General features: G+C 29.7%; 1 protein-coding gene across 1 annotated transcript; it reads right to left on the bottom strand.

Moving 5' to 3' along the window:
• Nucleotides 1-5,907: 5,907 nt before the first annotated feature.
• Nucleotides 5,908-8,685, bottom strand: LOC129299808 (probable LRR receptor-like serine/threonine-protein kinase At3g47570). The gene is made up of 4 exons (XM_054938283.1): nucleotides 8,625-8,685; nucleotides 7,834-8,481; nucleotides 7,085-7,714; nucleotides 5,908-6,260 (listed from the first exon to the last, which is right to left on the bottom strand). Exons 1-4 carry the CDS (start codon nucleotides 8,683-8,685, stop codon nucleotides 5,908-5,910), a joined length of 1,692 nt encoding a protein of 563 aa, XP_054794258.1.
• Between the last annotated feature and the right edge of the window lie 16,713 nt (nucleotides 8,686-25,398).

Genomic DNA, 25,398 nt, shown 5'->3' with positions numbered 1-25,398 from the left:
AATAGCTAAAATATCTGTTATATGTCTCTAATTTTGTTTCTATCAGAGACTCATTATAATCCGTCTCTAAATCAAGTTTTTTTTCCAGTGATTGTCTCAAAAACTCAAATTCTCACTTAAGGTTTGTTCAAACCTTAGCTCAAAATTTCAAATCATTACAAAATTCTTAAACCAAGGTTTAAAAATTTAATTTAACTCCCTAAGGTCTTAACTAAGCCAATGAATTTGGTTATAACCCAAGAAAGAATGAAAAAACATAACCTAGCCAACAACCTCAAAATTTGAATATAGAGGAAGAGAAGAGGAAAGAACACTTATACTATGGTGTTGCTAATTGCTACTCAAGAGCTCAAAAAGTGAAGCCCTAGTAGCCCATAAACCTTCCTCCATTACCTCAATCATATTTTTTCTATTTTCTCCCCTGTTTCACACATGCATGCAATCTGATATATTTAGATTTGTACACATCTGTCACAATGCATGGTGTGTCCGCTATAGTAGATGACATAGTGAGGCTAAATTGAAATTTTGGGTCTTAGTTGATGCTTAGTCCTCATGAACTCTCATGTAACCTTCTTCTAAGGTTATTCAATGATTCAATATCTCATTAGTATCTAAAAATATCATTAATCACTCAATTTTACTAATTGACCCTTTTTAACACTTAAAAACTCACAAGCTGAAATTGGGGATGTTGCACATATAACACTACTCATTGGGGAATCTAGAACACTAAAAAACAAAAAGATAGGAACTTGAAACATTGAAAAATTTGTAGTGACCTATAGTAAAACTCAAGCTTTTAAAGCACATTGCATTTGACTGTTGTAAACTATTATCAACAATGGAAACTATTACTGTAAGTCCTACTATTAATCATTATAACCGCTACTATTGGTCAATTTCTTAATTCTAAAATTGTTTTCAAAGTAACATAATAAAAGAGATTTTCCTTTTTATTTTTTGAAAATAATTTTTCAATTGGTTCTAAGAATTATTTTTAAAAACAAAAAATAGAATAAAATCAAACAAATTAAAATCACCTAGTCTATAGTTTTCATTTGTCAACAAAATAAACAATTGATATTATAATAACAAAATCTAAGCAATTTAAGAGAATATATTTCAATTTATCTAATTATTTTGAAACTGACAAATTGACAATCAATGTTTGAATAGATAGACTTGTGTCATTTTGGATAGACTCTTGTTGCCTCACCATGACAAGAGATTTTTCTTCATTGTCTGGTACACAGTACTATTAAAGACCAAAACAAACTTTTAAAATTTGCCTTATATTAAAAATTGAAAAGAATACTTGCAAATCTGCCATTGCTTTGCAAGTTCATTAACCATGTTATTATGTGTTTTTATAATTAATTAAGTTAATAAGTTATATTATTTCTATTTTTGTATATGTGATGCCTTTTGAATTAGAACTTTTTGAGATGAAAGAAAGATCACTTGGTGTTTATCCTTTGGGGTCGAGGCTCTCACACACACATGAAAAGGGTAAAGAAACTTTGCTTGGATCCACATTAATACTATCATGGCTTTAGGGCTCATTTATTTAAGATTAAAAAATAAGTAATTTTTAAATAGTTTAGAGAGTTTATAAAAGAGATTTGCTTGGTAGAGATTTTATAAAAAAACATTATTTTATGTTTGATTACAATAATAAAAAACATGATTATTACTTAGTTATTTTTAAATTTTATGATATCTTCTTTAATTTTTCTTTTATAAAAATAATTTATTATTTACTTATTTTAAAATTTTAGAAAATCTTCTCATATCCCACCTTTTTAAAACATTATCCCTCATATATCACATAATATTTTTAGAAGCTACTCAAAGTATCTTTTTAAAATAATTAGAATTTTACTTTTTCAGATTCTGATTATTTTCAAAAGTTTCAACAAATAACATAAAACCTCACAAAATATTTTTTTTTCAGAAAATAAGTGAGTTGTTTTATAAAATAAGCTAAAGCCTACATGAAAATTAGTATAGATATCTTTTGTAGGGGAATTCTTGCAGAGATACTCAAGTTCACATATAATCTAGGTGAATTAAATACAAAAATAATTTTCAATCCTGAAATCACAGAAAACTTAAAAAATAATGGAAAAATGAATATAAAATTCCTCTAAAATATATAAATGATAATTTGATCTCTTAAAATGCCATAATTCTTCTGAAGTCCCAAGGAACTTTTCTGTCATTAGTAAATTTATATAAATTACCAAATTACCCTATTAAAAATAAATAATTTACAACTTTTCTTCTTATATTCGCAATAATACAGCAGCAAATTACAACTTTGTATACTAAATTCCTTATTTGTTGTTGCATCGTTATGAATATAAGAAGAAAAGTTATGAATCATTTTTTTAAAAAGGGCTATTTGACAATTTATATAAATTTATTAATGACAAAAAGTCCTTAAGGACTTCAGAAAATTATGACATTTTAAGGGACTAACTTGTCATTTACACATTATAGAAGGATTTTATTTTCATTTTCTAAAAAATAATCATATATTAATAATTGTAAATTTTTAATATTTAGTTGTTATTCCAATTTTATCCTTCTTTCCGATTAATAACTACAATAAATTGTTGTTTAGGAATTCAGGTAACAATAAATAAACCATGGGTAAATTTGGAAAAAAATTAATTACTCTAACTTCATCTTATATTAAAGATCAAAAAATGGTTTTAAAATTTTTATTATTATATTAATGGCAGAAGGGAGTATAATTTGTAAGTTTATAATTTGTCAAAATATTACTTTTTAATTGCAATAAAATTTAAATTTTGATATATCTCCAATATTTCTATATTGCAAGTCGATGCTTCAAAACCAATGCTTTAATGATAATTTTAAGAAATTAAATTTTTTTAGATATTATGATATTAATCCGTTTTATTCCTAATATATTTTTTGATTTGTTTTAATTTCAAATATTTGATTTTCCTATTAAATAACTTTTAGAAATATACAATAAAAAGATAAAAATTATATTTTTGTTAACTATAGTAGGAATGTAATCATTTGGCAAATAAAACCTACTTAGAGAACAATTAGTAGAGACTAGGTTGTAGGCAATTAGGTAAACATATAATAAAAGAACAATTAATAATAATATTTTATTTTGCATACTATAAAGGACTATATAAGTATACTAGTTTGGATACTTTCTTAATTGATACTATGTTTTTAATGCTTTTTATGTATTTTTTATACATATATATGTACGTATCAGATACATATTGAAATCCTATATTTTTTAAAAAATAAAAGTAAAAACATATCATATACATATCGTATCTTATTCACATACTTTATCTGTGCAGCATAGTGTGTTGCTAACACTTAAACAAGTAATTAGAGCCCATTTGTTTGAGATTAAAAAATAAGTTATTTTTATATAATTTGGAGATTTTACAAAAAGGAGATATAGGACCCATTTGTTTAATATTAAAAATAATTTATTTTTAGATAATTTAGAGGTTTTATAAAAAGAAATTTATTTTGTAGAGATTTTATAAAAAAGAAGAAATTATTTTATATTTGGTTACACTAATAAAAAGTGATTATTAGTTAGTTATTTTTAAATTTTATTATATATTCCTTGATTTTTATTTCATAAAAATAATTTATTACTATATTATTTAAAATTTTATGATGTGTTCATGTATCGTACCTCTCTAAAATAGTCTTTTCATCTACGACATTAGATTATTTTTAGAAGTTACTCAAAGTAGTTTTTAAAAATAATCAGAAATATTTTTTTTAGATTCTGATTGTTTTCAAAAGTTGAAACAAACATTATAAAAATTCACAAAATATAATTTTTTCAAAAAATAAGTGATTTTCATGAAATAAGCTAAAACAAATGGGCCCTTATTTTATAGAGATTTTACAAAAAAAATTGTTTTATGTTTAGTTACAGTAATAAAAAATAATTATTAGTTAGTTATTTTTAGATTTTAAGGTATCCTTATGGATTTATGTCTTATGTAAATAATTTGATATTTAATTATTTTAAATTTTTATATCTCTGCATTTTTATGGCATTTTCTCTCATCTACCCATCAAATTATGTTCAAAAGCTATTCAGTGTCATTTGTAAAAAAATAATTAGAAATCCATTTTTTAGACTATATTATTTTTAAAAGCTTAAACAGTATCATAAAAATAAAAAAATGATTTTTTCTAAAAGATTTGTTATCTTTTTATGAAAAAACAGCTGGAACAAACTAGCCCTGGATCGATTTTCCTAATTAAAAAATAAAAGAAAAAATGAACTAGCTTGCTTCTTGACGCTTCATTACCAAACAATAATTCACTCCATTTTTCCCTGACTTTAGTAACTACGCGTCATTATCTTTTTTAATCAACGTCATTTTCTTCGTGCATGTCCACATATATATATATATATATATACACATATAGCTAATTGAATTTTGATTTTTTGTGCCGTTCAAAACTGGGTGCTTGAGAGATACGGAGGGATTTTTTCATGTATTCCTTTTATATCACTTCACAAGAGCTTCCCCAAAAAAACTCCCAAACACTATCTCAATCTCAAGAATTGATCTTGTGGTGCTCAAGGACGGATGATAACGGTGCTCTAGCCACTATTATGGGTTTCTACTTCACATGACAATATTGTAACTTTTATTTGTTTTTATTTATCTCCGTCTGTGTGACCCTTGTTTGCTTTTGCTGTGAGAAATGGAGTGAAACAACTTCACATGTATGAAACTTTTTTTTTCTTTTTTAATAAACAAGGATATAACTATATATAATTAAACTACAGGAACAATACAATCAAGAGTAAACACAAGAGAACACAGCCACATCCCAAACAAATCAATTCACCCTTTCATCATTCATCACCTTACAACAGCAAAGGGGAGGATGGTCAAAAACATGTATAAAACTTCTATATCATGTTTCTTCATGATGTTGCGTCTTCACAAATTATGTTTACTTTGCTTGGTAGGAAAAACAAAGGATCATTGATAATTATTGACATTTTTCACTGTTCCCTTTTTATTTTATTCATATTTTTTTAACTTAGCATGAATCCACCTATATACTCAAAAGTATGCCATGAATGGGGCTAATGGATATCATGGGCCGAAAGCTATACCAAATGGGCTTGAATGGATGGAAATCACTTAGGCCATGGGAATGAGAATACAATGCAGAAAAAAGGTAGTGAGAAAGGGATCAAAGAATTTTGTGAAATTTACTATTATGCTTGTTGATTTATTTGTAGTTGTAATGTGCTATGAGACTGAATAATTATGGCTGTTAATTTCATTATCTTTGAGGAGGCTAATATAATGATATTTTCCCTGTTCTTCCCCTGCGTTCTATGTTAATTTTATTGATTGAGAAGGGTGATCATGATAGAGTACATATACTATTGGACACTACGTAATGTGATGAATAAAAGATTATGGCAATTTGAAGTTTTTTGTTTAATAACTAAGAATATATAGCATAGTCCAGATGGTTTTGGATTCAAGTTTCTTACAATATACTATTGCAAAAGTGTACAAGGAAACAGAGTTTCATTGGCATTATATAATGTTTAAATGATCACTCTCCAATTCGTGATAAAAGTTGTACGCTATTATATATCCCGTGCTTTTTTTTTTAAGGAAGAAAATAGTTAAGGGAAGAAGAATTTGAGAAACTGTATAGAATGTTTACGGAAAGAGGAAAGAAGTAAAGCAACTAGGTGCTTTATACTTTTATATTTGGGTAAAAATAAGAACACATATATATAACAAATAATGGGTCCAACATATTCTAAAAGTAGATAATCAAAAAAATGGACAACAATTAACCACACAAATTATAAGAAACTTAATGCTAATTTAGACATTATGCTGCTTGTCTACGCAAAAACATGCCCTTCATCTTGTTTAATGATACTACAACATCAATCATATTGCCACATGCTTTTGGAAGATTGGTGCAACAATTCAAGGCCAATTCAAGAACAAAAGTTGTAGATGTCAATATATTTTTTATATGATGTTGATCTCCTTCTAATAAATTGGAATCCATGACTTGAATTATTGCATGTGGCATTGACTCACTTACCCAGCTCTTCAAGTTCAATCCTTCAACAAACATATCTTCCGTGGGCCTTTTTCTTGTAAACACCTCTAATAGCATAATTCCATAACTATACACATCTACTTTTGTTGAAACAACTCCAAAAGATCCATACTCTGCATATAATTGAATTCAAGTAATAAAATAAAACTAATAACTGAACAAGACTATTCATTTAGTCATTTAGAGTAGATGTGATAACAAAGAATTGAGAAATAAGTTATGTTGTGCTGCCTAATAGTAGTGTTTGAATTTTTTACACATATATTTTTATTAACCCTCAAGATTGATAGGAAAATTTTATGATCATAAGCCAAAGAATTTTTATGTAGAAGAAACAAAGACACACCACCCCTAGTCCCCATATCCAAGAATACATGCATGCACACCCCATGCACACACATTTCAAAATACACATTCATCTTAAGGTTCTAATGTTAATTAGTTAAATAATTTTATATACATATAAAATGATCAAATGAAACGACATTCAACGATTTCTAAATTCATAAAATAGCTCTTTCATTTTCTATTTGAATAGAAGAGCCTATAATAGCTCTTTCATTTTCTATTTGAATAGAAGAGCCTATCTCATGAACAAATTAGAAGGAAATATCCTAGAACATTTCTCTATATAGAAGAATTAAGGGACCAAGTTTTAGGCATAGATAACTTTGATAAATTGTAATTTATCAATTAAATTACATATTTAATAATTGAATCAAATCAATAACATTAATATGTTTATTAAGAAGTCATGTATTATTTATCATAAATATTAATTAATTTGCCATGCACTAATTTAATATAATATTGCTAATCTAAATAATTAGTAACAATATATGTAATAAGCTTTTATGAATATAATATGTTAAAGATATAAGTTGTTAGAATGCAAAAGAAGAAGAAAAAATTGAGACACTATGTTTAGAATAATTACCAGGTGCCACATAGCCAATAGTAGGTACTGTCTCTGTGTTTGTCTTAGATTCCTCTTTACCTAAAAGTTCAGAAATTCCAAAGTCACTAACATGAGCAACCAGTTCATCATCCAATAAAATGTTGCTCGGCTTCAAATCACAATGAACAATTGGTGTTAACAAGGCATGATGGAGATATTCCAAAGTAGTTACTACATTTATCATTATGTTCAACCTTTGAAGAAAACCTAAAAAATAGTTGTGAGAATATAACCATTTTTTAAGGCTCCCATTGGGCATGAATTCCGTCACCAGAGATTTGAAATCAACATTGGAACAACAGCTTATAACCTTCACCAAATTGTGATGGTGTGCATTACACAATATGTCACATTCTTTTTCAAAGCTCCTTAACATTACATGTGAATCAAATTTAAAGATCTTAACTGCAACGATCAATGCACTAGAAAGTTTTCCTTTAAACACAGAACCATAACTACCCCTTCCAAGTATGTTACTCTCATCAAATCCATTGGTTGCTTCTTGGATTTCAAAATGAGAAATCCTTTTGCGCACTCCTAAAATTGATAAATCCCTTTTAACTAGACCCCATGAATTTTGTTGTCGTTTATGCCTTAAAAGGATAATGCCTGAGACAATCAAAATTATTGACACAACTATAGGTAATATGCATTTTAATAAAAGCAATATTGTCATTGATCTTTTTCTTGTTTCTCTTTTGCAGGAGGCACTTCAAATTGTGGCTTGCCACAAAGAGCTTGATTCATCATAAAAGTTTTAGGAGTCAAATTTTTAAAAACTCCTCCACTTGGAATCTCTCCTTGGAGTTTGTTATAAGAGAGATTGACATACTTAAGAATAATAAGTAACTCAAGAGATTTAGGAATCTTCCCAGACAAATTATTCTCAGAAAGGTTCAATTTTACTAAGCTCAACATATTTCCGAATGATTCAGGAATATTTCCTTGCAAATTGTTATGTGCTAGGGATAGATCTTGCAAATTATTCAGGCCACCTAGAGTAGTTGGAATAAAGCCTGAAATATGATTTCTTGACAAATCCAATAATACAAGAGCATTTAAGTTTCCAATCCTTAATGATACATTTCCAACTAAAATATTGGAAGATAAGTTTACCCTCAATATATCCTTCAAATTCCAAAAGGAAGGGGGTATTTCTAAAATTAATTTATTAGAGTCCCAGTAAAGGTCTCGCAAAGAGGTATTGTTTGCTAAACAAGGGGGCATTCCTCCAGAAAACTTGTTTCTACTTAAACATAAGTAGGCAAGCTTTGTGATTTCACAAATCTCATCAATGATTAGGCCATGTAGCTCATTGCCTTCAAGATTCAAATATTGAAGATCTAATAAGCCACCAATTGCTTTTGGAATTGATCCTATCAAGATGTTTCTCCCAAGGATAGCTTGAAGAAACTAGTGAGATTCCCAAAATTTGATGGAAGATTCCCGGATATAAAATTGCTTTCAAGATCTAAGAATTTCAAAGTTGAAATGTTAAAAATGTTCAATGGAATAGAACCGTTCAACTTGTTATGTGACAAGTCTAATTCCTCAAGCTTATGAAGATTGCCTACTTCCATAGGTATTAAACCTATATTAAAAAAAGATTAGTCTTACTGAAGTTATCTAAAGTGAATACTAAAAGTAGTGAATAAGGCAAATATATAACTAATGAGATGTATGATTGTTGATACTCCTTTTTATGCCAGGTTAATCATGTTTTACATCTTGATTTTTCCTTTCTGTTCATGTATATTATAACAAGATGGGCATTTATTTTTTTTTTTTCATAGATCCTTTAAATTAATTTTATATATATAATTCAATTTATTAAAAATAATTCTGTTAAAAAAAGATAAAGAATTTTTATTTATTCATATCATTGAAAAAGTTGACCATTTGAATCTAAATATAAAAATACAATCATACTCTCAAGTTTTTGATGTCTTAAAGGTGCATCCATTGCATACCATTTAATGGTTAAAATTGAGAAAACTTATCATATTTAATAATTTTAAATTTTCAATTTCAACTATCACAATCTCTTATGAAATATATTTTTAGTATTAACAAACAAATTAGAAACTAAAAAAATTAATTATATATCATTTATTAAACTATTTAACATATCTTCAAAGTTTAGGTTTGTAAGATCACCAATTTTATTAGGAATATTTCTTGTAATTTAGAAACAGATAAAATAAATATAAAAGTATAATGCTATGATTTGTTGGATGAATACCTTCCAAATTATTGTAATTCATATTTAACCATTGAAGCATGGTCAAGTTTGTGATGCTTTTGGGTATATGGCCTGAAAGAAGATTGACACATAAGGGACACATTAGTTAAAATTAAAATTGTCTAATTCCATTGAAGCACACTCCAACGTTAATTGATAATGCATTCAACATCATTATTGCACTATTGCTCTTTCTGATATCTCCCCCCGGTAAAGCTGGCTTTCTAGAGTAAACAGCTACTATAACATGTTCTAACTACCACTAGTTATCAACAACAGTTAAAGAATTAATCCAATGCAAAAGATATTATTTGAAAAAACTTTTTACTCGCAAATCTAAATCTATAGTGATAGCCTTTAGCGCAACAATAACAACATACTTCCTCATATTCTCATATAAAATATTTCCAAATTTTGCCACACTTTAAAAATGTTATTACATTGTTCACCTTGTTAGAAATCCAAAGATTCCAGTTTTATCATTTTTAACTAATGGAATGATTCTAGAAGAAAGAAATAATTATCAGAAAAATGATGCTCATTGGGCTTATGTCTCAGCCCAAGTCCAACGTCCCAATATTCTGTTACGGCATGACATATGGTATCAAAAGTAATGCTCGATGATGTACATTGTGTGACAACAAGACCTAGTTGTCAGCTAAACTAATCAAGTGTTTAATGCAGAGGTGAGAGCGGGAGAGATCGTAGCATGAAACAACATACTATATGGCAGCATAATTTTTAGTATCCAAGATCCTAATTTTAAAATTTCCATGATCTCCGCAGATTTTTTTAGGAATATCTCCAACAATATAGTAAAAGAACACAAATGGAAAATGAAAATGAAAATGAAAAATTCAATATATTTATTTAAAATGATGCATATAAAAATCATTTAAAGTGGGTAGTAACTCGTGGGGTATTAATCTTTTGCTTATTTAATTTGCTATTTTTCTTAAAACAAGTTTCTTAAAGGTTATTTATTTGTTTTTTATTTTTTATGAATATAATATAATTATTTGGTTAGTTAGAAAATTAATTTCATTTACATAAAAATGAAAAAAAAAGTCTCTCTCCTCCACTCTCCTCTTTTTATTTCTTTCTTAATTTTTATAACACAAAGAGCCCCCGCTGATGGCAAATATTATCTCTCCCAGGATAATAAGGATAAATGGTAGACCTCTTGTAAGTAAGTTGCTACATACACAAGAGTTGAGAGTCAAACCTCTAACTACTTGTTTAAGTGATAAGAGTCCTATCACTTAGTTATTATTTCATTTAATTTATTTTATTTTCAGGATATGGAGTTGTTCTCCTAACAAAATGACATTAAAGCGTAATTTATTTAGGGCCCATATGTTTAAGATTCAAAATAAGTGATTTTTAGATAGTTTAGATATTTTATAAGAAATTTATTTTATAGAGATTGTATAAAAAGAAAAAAATATTTTATGTTTGGTTATAACAATAAAAAAGTGATTATTAGTTAGTTATTTTTAAATTTTATGATTTTTTCTTTGACTTTCTATTATTTAATTTTTTTGTAAAATTTTAGGATATCTTAATATATCTAGCATTTTTAAAGCATTCTCTTTCATCTACAATATCATATTATTTTTAGAAGCTACTTAAAGTAGATTTTTAAAATAATAATAAATATGCTTTTTCATTCTAATAATTTTCAAAATTTTAAACAAATATCACAAAAAAATCATAAAAATAGAATTTTTTTTGCAGATAATACAATTAACGGAATTACTAGTTTCACTCAATCCAGCCCCCACTAGAATTTTTCTGCAAATTTAGATAAAACATATTTTAATTTAATAGCTTTCATTTTTTTTTGCTTGTACTTAATTTAGTAATTATATTCCTCTATTTATATTGGTCTTTTAAAGTTCTTATACATAGATCAAAAAAATAAAGTAAATTTTTACAAATATGACATATTTTATTAAATTTTCCACTCATTTAAAAGTTTTAGTTATATTAAATAAACGAGTTAAATTGTTGGATTAAATGAGGGTAAAATGATAAAAACAAATTATTGAATGTCATTTTGAAATTCCAAAAATTCTTCTAATATTCACAAAAAAAAATTATCAAAGAAGACCATCATAATAAAAAAAATACTACTTACCAATTTATTCATTTTATAGGATTTTATGGTAACAAAAATGAAAGTATTGAGGTTCTATAATTGAGGAAATTTCCTCAATATTTTATGGCTGATGGATGCAACTGAAGAAAAAGGATCTCATCTCATCTTTCTACTTTCATATGTTTCCAAGTCAATTCATACATCCCATGACGCAGAGGAAGGGGCACAATATAATGTATATATAATATAGGGTCTTTCTCAAGAATAAAATAGTCCTTGTCAATTTTAAATAATTTATATTTATGATTGTATTTTATTGCTATGATAAAATCATTTACAGCAATAAAACAACTTAATAAAATGATGATAAAGTTAATTGCCCGCACCGAAAGGAGAATGTGGGTCCGTCTCTAAGTGTAATTCTTATACCTCTGGTTTTAATATAATGATATTGTAACTACATCAAAAGACATTCTTAATGAAATAGATGCAAAATAATCAGAATGGGAGAGGAACACAGTAGAAGAAAAGATTAATGGATTTAATTGAATCGTGATCATGACGATAATACAAAAACTCTTGATTATCGTGTTGATTATTCTCATTCGTCTTTGTTCTCCTGTGTCGTCTCTTGGAAAATTGGACATAAGCACTAAAAAGTTTAAATGTTTGGTCATGAGTCACCCCAATTAATATAGAAATAAAGTTTGCAGGGAATCATGGTCCTTGAAAGATAACATGCTCCAGCAAAAATATATATCATAATATCCTTCCTTTTTTAGCACTCGTATCTAGAGTAAAGATTATGGATCTGAGCAAGATTATGGGTATAGGGCTATCAGGTGATTTGGGTAAATATCTTGGGATTCCCCTACTACATTCAAGAGCCTCATACAACCATTTCAAACCCATATTGGGTAAAGTTCAACTGAAGCTATCTGGATGGAAGGGTAAAATGCTTACTTTAGCTGGTAGATCTACTCTCATCAAGTCTGTTCTTACAGCCTTACCTAATTATCACATGCAAACTATGCTTCTCCCAAAGAAGTTATTAACTGTAGTTGAGAAAGCCAGCAAATCTTTTCTCTAGGGTAGTTCGGAAAATGAGAAAAAAGTTCATCTAGTCTCATGGGATATGGTGAAGAGACATTGTGATGAAGGTGGATTGGGGGTTAAAGATCTATCCTGCCAAAATCAAGCTTTTATGTTGAAACTTTGTTGGAACTTGGTGTGTAATAATGATGTGCTATGGGTTTAAATCCTAAAATCTAAATTCAAATGTGGCTCCAACATCGTACCTTTAGTTTGTTGGAGAAGACAATCCTCTGTGATGTGGAGAAGTATCCATAAAGTTTGGGACACCTTCCTCAATGGTATTGACAAGTGCTGTATTCCTGAAAGGTTATCTAATTTCTGGTGTGATAACTAGTCTGCTATGAATATGCCCTTGGTTAACTTCATTCAAAATAACAACAGACCCTTAGACCGTGAGATGAATATTGAGCACTTCATCGATGTAGATGGCTCTTAGGATCGCACTAAAATGATGAGCTGCCTTCATTACTCTGCTTTGAATCGAATCACTAACACTAACCCTGTGAGATGAGAGGGAGAGACAAATATGTGTGGAAGCCATCCACTGATGGCTCTTTTAATATCAGTTTTGCCTATGATTTTCTTTTTACAAGTACCTCACCAGGGAAGGACAAAATATGAAAGGAAATATGGAAGTAGAACATCCCAGAAAAGATCAAAGCTTTCATCTAGTTATTGGGGAAAAATAAATTGCACACAACAAGCTTAAGGGAGAAAAGGAGTATTGCTAATACAAATGCCTGTCCTTTTGGGTGCGGAAAAGAGGAGGATGCAATGCATATCATTCATGACTGTAGATTAGCCTAGGAAGCATGGAGATAGACAGCGAAAACAGTTATGGCCTGAGTTTTCACAACATGAATGCCTTGAATGGATCAAGTGGAACTTAAAGAACTCCCCAGGAAACAATAATATAACCAAACTCCTATGGGTAATAGTCTTTGTTTATACATGCTGGGAACTTTGGACAATAAGGTGCAAAAATCTGTTTAATGATCAAGCCCAACTCATTCAACCAGATTCCAATAGAAGTTTCCTCAAAGCCATGGCTGATTAGAAGTATATAGGTAAACTGAAATCTTCTTAGTTTGACAATATTTGCGGTAATACCTATCATAAGGCCTCACTAGGCTTTGTCAGACTCGATGTTGATAGGTCTTCTAAACTCAATGGTTTAACTACTTGTAGAGGATGCATTATTAATGATAAGGGGGAGTGTGTAATGGGTTTTGGTTGTAAACTTGGAAGCTACCCCATCTACCATTGCCAAAGTCTTGGCTATTTCCAAAGGACTAGAACTTTGTTGGTATAATGGTTTCAGACATATCGAGGTCTACTTAGACAGTGTGGAAACCATCAACCTCATCACTACAGGTCACCATAAAAATCATCCCTGTCATGAAATTATTCAAAATGCTTGTAATGTCTTCTTAGGGAGTGGTCTTTGTCTTTAAACTTTCTCTTTAGAGATATTGTTAGTCATGCTCACTACCTTGCTAAGGAAGCTCATTTGATAGAGAGACCTCTTTACATCTTTGATCATCCCCCACCTTACTTTAGGATAGGAGGTAAATGATGATTGATTGCTCTCTTCTTTTCTAGTCTTAAGGTCTTGTACTATGTTTCTTTTCAGTCTCTTGAATGAATTTCAGTTTTTAGTCAAAAAAAAAAATGGTATGTTACAAAGATGAAGATATTTTGTTATGAGTCTCATATCGAGAGGTTATATTGATGGAATATGGTTTATAAGTTAGCTAGGCATCCTTATTAGAATATAAAAGAAGTCCTACATCTAAAAATTAGAAGATAGATCATAAATATATAAGCTTATGAAATATCTAACTAAATAGCCTAAGCTATTTTAGTGAAATATATTATCCTCAAGCATACTTAATATAAGAAATCTCACATGATATTAGAGCCATTCATCAGGACAAAAAAAATAGAGAGAAAAAAAAAAAAAAAGAATGAATGAAAAATTAAAAAAAAAAACAAGAGATTAAAAAAAAAGAAAGAAGAAGAAGAAGAAGAAGAAAAAATTGAATAGATCTGATTCTCAAGCATACTTAATATAAGACTTGAGGTCTCTAAAACTACAAAAAGTACAAGCCGAAGCAAGAAGAAGAAGAAAATAAAAAAATGAGAAAAAAAGTAATAGATGGAATATTAGAATATAAAAAAAGTCTCTCATCTAAAAATTATAAAATATATTACAAAAATATAAATTTAGAAAGTATTTAACTAAATGGCTTAAGTTATTTTGGTAAGATATATTATCCTTAAACATACTTAATATAAAAAAATCTAATAACCCTCCCTTACGATGTGTCTTTTGAGAGTGAATTTTACCTGAAGGACTTGTAGTCATGACATACTTGTGTTTGATTAATGAGTAAAGATGTATTTTTATCTCTAAAGTATTCTCGAAGAAGCATCTTGCATCCTAAATTATTTAGTATAGTATTTTTGTCCCTAAAGTAATTACAAATATAGAAATTGAAGTTATAAATTTCTATGAAATTTCCATGGAATTGTAAACAAATAATTCTTCTTTTACACGTTAATTTTCTTTTGATAGGGTCAAGAAAGGACTAAATTTATTTCATGTCCGTCAAGAATTTATTGAGGAATTTAATGTCACGCACTGTGTCTATAAATGGAGACCATGTGTGTATGATGGACGTTGGAATTAGCTATTAAACTGGCCCCATATAAAATATAAATGCATCATTGGAATTACCTAATTGCCCCCAGATTTTTTTTTTTTTGGGGGGAAATGTAAGATAAGATAGCCATCCGTGAATCTACAAAGATAAGAAGAAAAATATATACACCATCCATTCAAAATATAAAACATTTTTAAATAAATTTTACCTCTCAATAAAATAATTACCTACTTTTTAACTCACCATATCTTTTCATATTTACCCTATTAAACACCCTACAATAAATATAAAATTATTATCAATAGGGGTACTTTTGACAAAAAGATAATGATTAGACCTCGAAAAACTAAAAATGTTTTATATTTTTTAACATTTAACTTCTCAAAAAATGTCTTACATTTTTAAATGGAGAGAGTATATGTTAAGAGTTCATTATTCAAAAAATCTGTATCATCAATGAATTATGAAAAGACATGGCAACTCGACATAAATTAAGAGATGTACTCCCTTCGTCTTGTTTTATATATAAGATATATTTTGAGATGATATCCTAAAATATAATATTTTAATAAAAATAAATTTGCATTGATGATTATTATTGCAATATTACTCATATTATTTCACTCATTGAAAAATACATAATACTATGCATACTTTGAGTAATAATAAGATCTTCTCTTTCTCTAAATCTTTATATTGAACTCCCTGAATTTCTATGCAAATAACACACTAGCCTTTAATTTATCCATTATTTACTAAAAGAAAATAATATAATATAGGTTTTATTTATTCATGACTTAAAATTTTGACAAGCTATTATCTATATGTACATGTATAAGGAAAAGGGTTATTTCAATAATTCATATAAAAGTTTGAATTTTATATGTACATGTCATACCCTAAAGCATGAGAGTGATCGATACATAAAACACACATTCCTTAATCCTTAATTCAATAAAAAAAATTATTTTTAAAATCATATTTACATTTGTATTATATTTAGAACATTCTTAATGTTTTTTCTTCAAACAAATGCATTAATATTTGTGTAAAAATTTTTGCAAAACTTCTCCTATAAATAAAACTTCTCCAAAATTCTACCACAAAATTTTCAAATAAAAAATTCAATAACTAAGAGCCCTGCTCTTTCCAACCAACAATCAAAATATATAACAAAAATAAGGACCCTAACTATAGTTTATGTAGAGCACTTAATCATATTTTTAGAATATAATACATAAATCCAATAATTGCATCAAAAGGAAATATTTACAAAACAAATCTCCACCCAACTCAATAATAAAAAAAAAAGATCCCTCAATTGACAATAGGATGTACCATATCAGCTACATTATCTCAGACTAAACCAAATACTTTTCAATGAATAACCTCCCAATCAAAATTTAAGAAAATAAAGGAAAAGTGCACTGATAAAATAATTACGAAGTTAACAGAAATATCCATTAGGAACCAAAATAGAGACTCATATCTCACAAACCAAAAATTCTTTGCAATTTCATAATCACGCATGGATGAACTCAAATAATGATGGCATGGTGTTCGAGTTTCATTTTATGTTAAAACATCTGCTTGGAGCTTTTCAAATTATATTATTATAAAATCGATAATAATAGAAAAAAAAACAGTTTTGTTTACAAATCAATTTGTTTAAAAAATAATAAATGAATAATTCCAAACATTTTTTTTAAACAGGAGTTTATCAGAATGATGAACAAGCATGAACACACAGTCTACGAGAGTAATTAACCAACAAGCATGAAAACACAATCAACACAAATAAATAACCAACAAGCACGGCGGAAGACCACAAAACAAGCGCAGGCATGAAGCCCACAAATAACAAGTGCGAGTATTAAACTCATGAATAACAAACATGAATATGATACTCACAAATACTAAGCTAGCTAGGATTTAACTATGGTGCACTAAGGACTAACGAAACTACTATTAACAATCATCATTCTGAAATCAATCCAACAACAGAAACCAAGCTTGCATAAATCATATTGATAAATCATTTCCCAACTCATAAATCAAACATTATCAATGATATCAAATAATTAAAAATACCAAATCATAAAGCAGTGTTATCTTTCCTTTTTAGAGCTTAATAAAATGAAAGTAGTTCCTTTCAAAATAGTGAATAACAAAAGTGAAGTTATATTAACAAGCTTGTGAAACTTTAACAATACATGATAAAATATAATTAGCTTATAAATCAATTGAGATTATATTCACTTACTTGTAGTATTCCCTAAGTACAAATTCACTCTTTAAAGTCAAGTCTTCCTTTTTCTAAACATCCTATTCAATATAAAAGATAAGTCAATGATCTTTACTCAAGTTTAATCAACTCTTTTACAATATAAACAACACCATAATCACTTAAGCTTTCAACTAAATATAATTTATGCCTTAACTCCTCCAATCTCTACTATGCCTAATATATATGTGTGTGTGTGTGTGTATCCCTCTATTTAACACTTCATTTTTATCTAACTCTTCTCATGTATATATGAAGCCAAACTTGTATATATATACACCACCTTTAATCTCGCTAAAATTTTAGAGTTCTTCTATCACCCATTTTATTGAGCATCTTAAGTGCATTCCCAAAATCAAGTCTCAAAACAACATTATCATATAATAATCAATCATGCAATTTTCCAAAAACCAATTTGTCTTCCAGTAGCTTTGCAATCAAAATTCTTCACAAAACTCTAATTAAATCCATGGATAATTGACACCCAAACTAAATATGTCCTTATAAAAGTTAAAGAAATTTCTTCTTTTTTTAATTAAATTAAACATAACTAACCCCAACCAAACTAATGGTACCATGATTTGAAACACAAACCTTTATTATCAAGTTTGGCAAAAGTTAATGAGATTTTAGAACATTTATAGCCAAACAAAACTCATTCTAACAAACACTTTTTTAAATATGTTATAGGCACCATTGCTTAACCCATAATATATAACAAGTAAGTTTTCTCTTTCAATCTCTTTATAATATACAATAAATTTTCATTAGGCTTGCTACCAATCCAACAAACATCCCCCAAACATTACCATAACATTCAATAGATATTTCAAAGATCAAAACATAAATAGCAATTGATATTTGAATTATTAATGAAAATATTTTCTTCAAAATCTTTATTTCTAATTTCAACTTCCTTTCAATTATTTTATCAAACATCTCACATGTATTTAAATTCAAATAAGTACCAAGCATCTTCTTCCTCAATATCCTTTCCAAAATTTCTTAATATCAATATTTAAATTAACCAATCTCTCTAAATTTCATTCTTTTAACTGAATTTAAAATAAGCTTAAATAAAATTCAAATCCACACAACATCTAGCTCTAAAAACATGAAAATTCCAGCTCCCCTGAACCCCTTCTCTGTTCGAACATACACAGCAGCAAAGCAAGGGGAAAATCATAATCTCTTAAATTTAAAAAAGCACGCACCAATAGGACCAACACGGAGAAGGGAGTTCAAATATCCTCACCTTCAATCAGCAGCGAAAGAAGCAAGAAGAAGAAGCTAGTCGTACAACCATTGAAAAAGGAAGAAGGTCCATCGCACATCCGCACGGAAACAAGGATAGAAAAGGAAGGAGTAGCCGAGGGAGAGACTGATGAAGGACGCCTTAGCAATAGAGAGAACAGGAGAAGGAGATTTCCTGCGCATCCAGACCGCTGCTCGGACAGAGGAGGAAGAAGATGAACAAAGGCGTGCGAAGCAGGGGAAGATGATGAAGAAATCGGACTTCACGGAATCACCACAGCGGCGGACGACCGGCATACACATCGTTGCCGGCGACAGATGAACAAAAAGGAGGAGGAAAAATGCTCAACGAAAACCAAGCCCTCCCTCCCTCTGCGCGCGCGCGTCCGCGCACTTCTAACCCTGCTCCAGCCAAATGAAAGGGGTTCGAAAATACCTGGTGTTCCCTGTTCTCTGTTTTTCGAAAAAAAAAAAAGAAATTACTAGGAGGGCATTAAGGTAATTTGGATCAGACAAAAAAAAAAAGCAAAATAAATGTCCCTCTCTTGCTCGCAGAGGTTTCGAACTCGGGACTGATGATTAACTGTCACAGGCACAATATTATACTCAAATAAAATAAGGTGCATGATGAAAAGGATGAAATATAATGGAGATCAATTCAGCAATCAGAGTCACTAATACAACAAACACACTCCTTACGTTTCTATATATAAAAAATTTTTTAAAAATTTTTTTTTCTAAATATAAAGAGTTATTAATATATTTTTTAATAAATGAATCATTGTTAAATTAAAAAGAAAAAATTAAGTACTCTCATTAATTTACTTTAAAAAAAGACATTTCATTTTTTATTTACATAATTAGGGATAAAATTCAAATGTTGCTATGCTTTTAATTAAATAATTAATTTTTTTATTTATGTGATTCAATTAAAAATATCTTATATATAAAAATGGAGTGAGTAAGCAACAAATAATGGAAAGCAAAAATGCAAAGTAATCTACCTAGAGAGGAAAGAGAATGTCAAAAGGAGATTCACAATAATCACGCATCCGCATCCAAATGCTCATCAAGATCAGAAGCAATCATGGCCTTTCATTTTAGGCTAAATTAATTCCTACTGACCATTTAAATTAAATTTTAAATATATATTTATTAAAATAAAAATATAAAAATTTTAATATTAAGTCTGGACTATTTAAAATACATTTAAATAGTTAATTTGTATAATTTATAATTTTTAATATTAAATTAAATCATCTAAATTATATCTGAATTATCTAGAGTTTATTTAGATAGTCAAATTGTAAAATTAAAAAATTAGTATTAAATTGGACTGCTAAATTAAATCTATATTGATCAGATTGATAATGAATAAATTTATAAAAATTTTAAATTTTTTATATTAATAATATAATATTAAAAATATTTAAAAATTAATTTAAATAAATGACAAAAATTAATTTTGATTGAAATGAAGGGTGAAAATTAATCTTAAACTTAATTAGCACGTAGCGCTCATCACGCCGAAAGCAAATCCCAATAACCACAATCATACCTCATCCTCTCGCGTCCGCGCATTACATAGCCTCTTCGTCCTCTAGCTCACATGATTTCCACGTGAATTTCCTCCCACGCGTGCTTTTGTGTACCTCCATTTGCGCACCACCTTCATGCCACTTGTAGCCCATGTCTCACCGCCCACTTTCTTGATCTATCTGCCTCTTGGGTTTATGCGCGTCCACGACACTACCTTGCTAGCACAATCGCCACTAGACCATATTTCCTTCTTGTCGTATGTATTCCAAAAATTAATAAAAATAGGTTCATGATTCTTTATCATCATTTTTAATTTTATTTAAATTCCTATGTTCTTACAGTACATGTATAATTTTATTATACAATATTAAATTCATATAAAAGTTTAAACGACGTGACTTATTTTATTAGATACTCTTCTAACCCTATTTTCAGGGCAAAGAAAGAAAATTAATTTTGAGTCATATTTATAAAATACTTTACTATTTTTTATATTTATATTTACCTTTCTATCCTTAATTATTAATTGCAAGAAAAAATTATTAAAAATAATTTTTATTGTTTTTATTAAGAGTAAAGGTGAAAACTTATTAAATTTTAAAATAGAGTTAACGAGATTTAAGATTTTTCTTAATTCATATAAAAATGCTAAGAGTGATGTATAAATAAGGTTAAATAAATATTGTAATATTATATGGCAAGTCGATGCAGTATGTATAAAGTCATATCCTAACAAATTTTCTTGAATCCAGTAGATATATTAGTTGTAAAGAGTAATGACTATCTGTTAATGTCTAATTGACATATCAATGTCTTATTGACTAGGACTTTCTAGTCAGTTCATGGAAGGTCTCCTCTCTTCAATTAATATTCATTCAATATTTAATATAAAATTTAAATAACATAGAATTTTAGAAAAGTTACATAATACATGATAGAAAGAATTGCAATAAGATGTTAAATAAAAAATTAAATATTTCTTCAATCCATTGAAGTACAACTCAAATTTCTATGTTCACGTATTAAATTTTAGTATTTACATTGAAAGGATTTGCAAGTAATTAATTTTTGGATATATCTGGACTTATATATACATAATTCTCCCTACATAATATATGTACACACACACAAAGTTAAATAACACAAGTCATAACTCATTCATTAGTTTCCATACATAAGTCCACAAATAAGTTTGGAAAAATTACAATTAAAAATCTTATAAAGGCATTAATGACAATTGAAAAATCTCAAAATTAGATATTGAAATGCCAAAAATGAATCACAAGGTCTTTATTTGCAATTAAAATATTTCTAGTTATTGGAATAATCAAAAGAAGGTCACTTATGAATTTAAAGAAAGTTGATTGTAAATTTAAAGAAGATCACTTGTGAATATAAGGAGAGTCAATTGAGAATTGATATATAGCATTACTTGTAAATTTAAAAAGAATTATCACTAGTGAATTTTTGAAAAGTCACTGGTGGATTTATAGAAAGTCTATTTACAATTGATTTACAATTAAGACTATTTACATTCATTCACAATTGGCATTCCATATATTCACAAGTAACATTTTTCAAAGAGAAAATAGCAATGAAGGACCACTGGAGGAAATTTATATCAATCAAGGAATAGTTGTTGTCAAAATTCAAATGGAAAAAAGCTTGAATAGATTGTTGTTAATTTAGAAGGAGTTATTATTAAAACCTAAATAAATACTTGTTGATAAAAGACTATTCATCATTTAAATAATAAATATCGAGCGTGCCAGAGACGTTGAGTCTCAATTGATAACGAAAAAGTCTCAAGCTTCCTTATCACAGTTCACTCGAATGTAAAAGATACACAAGGCTTAGTAGAACAAGTGTTTTTAGTTTTTTTATTGAAATGTAAAAGGATTACAAGTCTAAATTGAAGATAATCTAAATGCTAAAACTAAAAGCTAAAGGTGTAAACTGCAAGTCTTTGATTGAGTGTTGACTTCCTTCTTCAATATTTTCATCTTTATTTATAATGTCAGAGTTGTGGTAACCTTCCCCTTAAGACCTAGAACGTTTTGCCAAAGAATCAAGGATCTTGCAAAACTTATAGCACGGTCTTTACTCAGTATTATCTACTTTTGGTAATTAGCCTGTCTCACCGAGGTACTTAGGCATAATGTCCAGGGATTCCAAAATTACTTGAGACCATGTTTTTAATATGCCAATGGTCTATGTTTGCAACTGGCAGGATTTCAGCATGTTTATTTTATCATGGCCTTTTAATGAGCTTCGGGGCCGACCCTTTTATTTAGATTGGGCCTAACTCTTTAGTTACTCAGCCCAAATAGCCTTATGACCTATTTGAGCGACATTTCATATTTTAGCCAAAAAATACCCCCATGTGCCAGTGGCTGATAATGTAAGCCACGTGGCACATTTGAAAAAACTGAAACGTCGCTTCATCTCTGAGCATCCTTTGTTAACATAAACTTATTTCTTTTTCTGGTCACTTCTCTTGCCCATTTTGCCGTTTCTTGACTTTCAAGCTTTTGCATCCTTTGCTCTAATCTCCACTTTGCTTACAAATGGCTTCCTCCACTTTTGCCACTACTTCTACTGTTGCTCCATCTTCCACATCTATTGAAAGTTTGCCTGATTCCCTGGCTACTATCTAAAATCATGTCGCCTCACTCAGAGGACTAATGACAATACATATTTAATTGCCAAAGTCCCTTATTTCCCTTAGATTAGGTCCTTATTCTAATATTTCTTTATTTTCACTATAGGAGGATTCTTCATGTCATGATTCCGTCACTTTCTGGTAAGCTATTCACTTTTTATTTTGCCCTTCTATTTTATTAGGGATAAAAATATTGACTGTTCATTATTTTCTCAATACTTCTCCTTAGAGTTTCCAAATCTCTAACAAAAGTGACGTCGGGTACTTGACTATCTCTCCTGAACTTTTTGAAGTGACGGCTCCTACTCAGCTAAATCTATGGCCGCTGACCTCAGTCTGTAATTTGATTCTAGCCCGGACAACCTCATCCTTCCTCGAGTCATCCTGCTGGAAGCTTCAAAATTGGCCCTGGTCTCCTCGTGCTTAGGTCAACTAGGTGAGACGTTTAAAGCAGACCTATGTGCATCAGTAGAAGGAGATAGGTCTTTATGACCTTATCTAGCTTTCCTTGGTCAATGTTGACATTCCAGTTAACCTACTGATGGCCCTTTTGAGTTCTTTAGCTCCAAGTTGCAATGCCTTCATTTTCGAGATAAGTTCCATGTCAATCACATTATGAGATGTCTTTATATACCTGGGGCTGCCTGTCACCGAGGAGGAAAATTTATACACAATCCTCAAGAAGCATGACTCCTATGTCACCCTCTTTGCTGAATTGGAGAGCAAGATTAGGGGTGTTGGCTCCTACATGAAAATTATGGAGCTATTCTCTGAGAAGTCAGTTGATGAGCCCGTTACCCCTATAGAGCACCTAGTTTTCATTTAGATCCTATGAGCCAATGGATCTTAGCCTTAAGGGGAGAGAAGCCCGTGCAGCTATAGTTGCGGATCGCCCAGTCCCTCCTTACGGTAACCAGATAGCCCTGGGATTATGTTTTTGTGCCATTTATATGGCAGCATGAGGGAGTCTCTGATGAAGAAGCCCTTTAGCAACTTCCATGGGCTCGTCTGGTTTTTTGAAGTTGTAAACAATGACCTACTTCCCTTTGCTCCACCTGGAACCTTTCCCTGAGGATTCCTATGCCAACCAGTCCTTCACTTGCCTCTTGGGTAGTCATCCTCTGATCGAGTCTGAAGAACTCTTTTGAGTTCTTCAGTTAGTAGAGCTAGTCCTTGCAAAGGAACCTTAAGCGCTTTAACATTTCGGACCGCTACCTTCCTACTTGGTTCAGACATTAGTGGACTAGAATAATAAGCCTGCCTTATTACTAAGGGATGAGGTCTTCCACTTAGCCACCAGTCCCAGAAAGATATGGCTACCGTACATTGGCTCCTCCTCCAAGTCTTTAAAGGTCTACTTAGAGTCTTATCACCCTCAATTGTGGTAAGCCAGTTTAGGTTGAGCTAATGCATACCTCAAGGGCTATCCCCTCAAATCAGTATGGACTGCTAGTGATAGGGGACGCAAAAACATAATCGTGCTAGTTTAGGGACAGAACCCTGAGTCACAACAAAAACTTAAGAATAAAAAAGAAATGGATGAAATCTATGATGAAAATAAAGAAAGAAAGGAAATAAACAACAGAATAATGATCAAGGATAAGATCCTCTAGAGCACCTATCTCTAGAAACCTCAACCTTTGAAGACACCACAAGAGTTGATCATGCTTTTGATCACGTCTGTTTCTCACACGGGATGCCACTATAAAGCACTAAGGCTCACAAGAGTTATAAACTCTAAAATGAATAATTCATTCATCTTTTCTTCCGTTTACAAGAGGGAGCATGTCTATATATCTAGGCTCATAGAGAAGACTATTTCTTAAATTCAAAACCCTAATTTCCTAATACTAAAAGGGAAATAATATAAAATAATGAGAAAATATTCAGCCACATAATTTAGGAGATGTGATCCTAAAATTATGGGATTATAAAATTTAAAAATTAATAATATAATTAATTCTAATCTTTGACTAGACTCAAAATAGGAAATCAAATCAAAGGACCATTAAAATAGAAAATAATTTAGGAGACAATCAAGGGATCATAAAGGATTTAAAAGTATGCCACCCTTGACTTCTTTACTAGGATTTCATGCCTCCTTGCTTGCAAGAGGCTCAACTTGTAGTCTTCCTTGCATTGGCTCTTCATGGATTTGAATCTTAAGTACATTATACATATATAGATTCTCTCCTTTGGGCTTGAGAGGAGTTCCCCAATGCTCTCCAAGCTCTTAGACTTCTTGCACAAGACTAAACAAGACTTGCTTCATGGCTTTAGTTCGGGCTCTTGTCATTGGACCTCTAATATGTTGTAATGGGTCTTAAGGTACATTGAATTGGAAGTATTAGGCTCCTTGCTCCTTTATATGGGCTCCTTTCATGTCACCATGCTCATGATTATCATCCTCAAGCTTTGTTGCCATTAATGCCATGTTATTCGTGCCATAG

The sequence above is a fragment of the Prosopis cineraria genome, unplaced genomic scaffold (genome assembly GCF_029017545.1).
Source record: "Prosopis cineraria cultivar Desert tree isolate PC_DT_omini unplaced genomic scaffold, ASM2901754v1 PC1308, whole genome shotgun sequence".
NCBI lineage: Eukaryota > Viridiplantae > Streptophyta > Magnoliopsida > Fabales > Fabaceae > Prosopis > Prosopis cineraria.
Note: the sequence above shows the minus strand (reverse complement) of the source record. Positions and strands in the feature narration are given on the sequence as shown.

What these genes read in the sequence shown, in the direction of transcription:
- LOC129299808 (XM_054938283.1), bottom strand. Translation starts at nt 8,685, where the DNA reads ATGGAAGTAGGCAATCTTCATAAGCTTGAGGAATTAGACTTGTCACAT. An exon ending in GTCACATAACAAGTTGAACG is followed by an intron (nt 8,482 to 8,624) that starts GTTCTATTCCAT and finishes ACATCTTGATAG; the next exon opens with GATCAATTCCAAAAGCAATT. An exon ending in GATGAATCAAGCTCTTTGTG is followed by an intron (nt 7,715 to 7,833) that starts GCAAGCCACAAT and finishes TGATTGTCTCAG; the next exon opens with GCATTATCCTTTTAAGGCAT.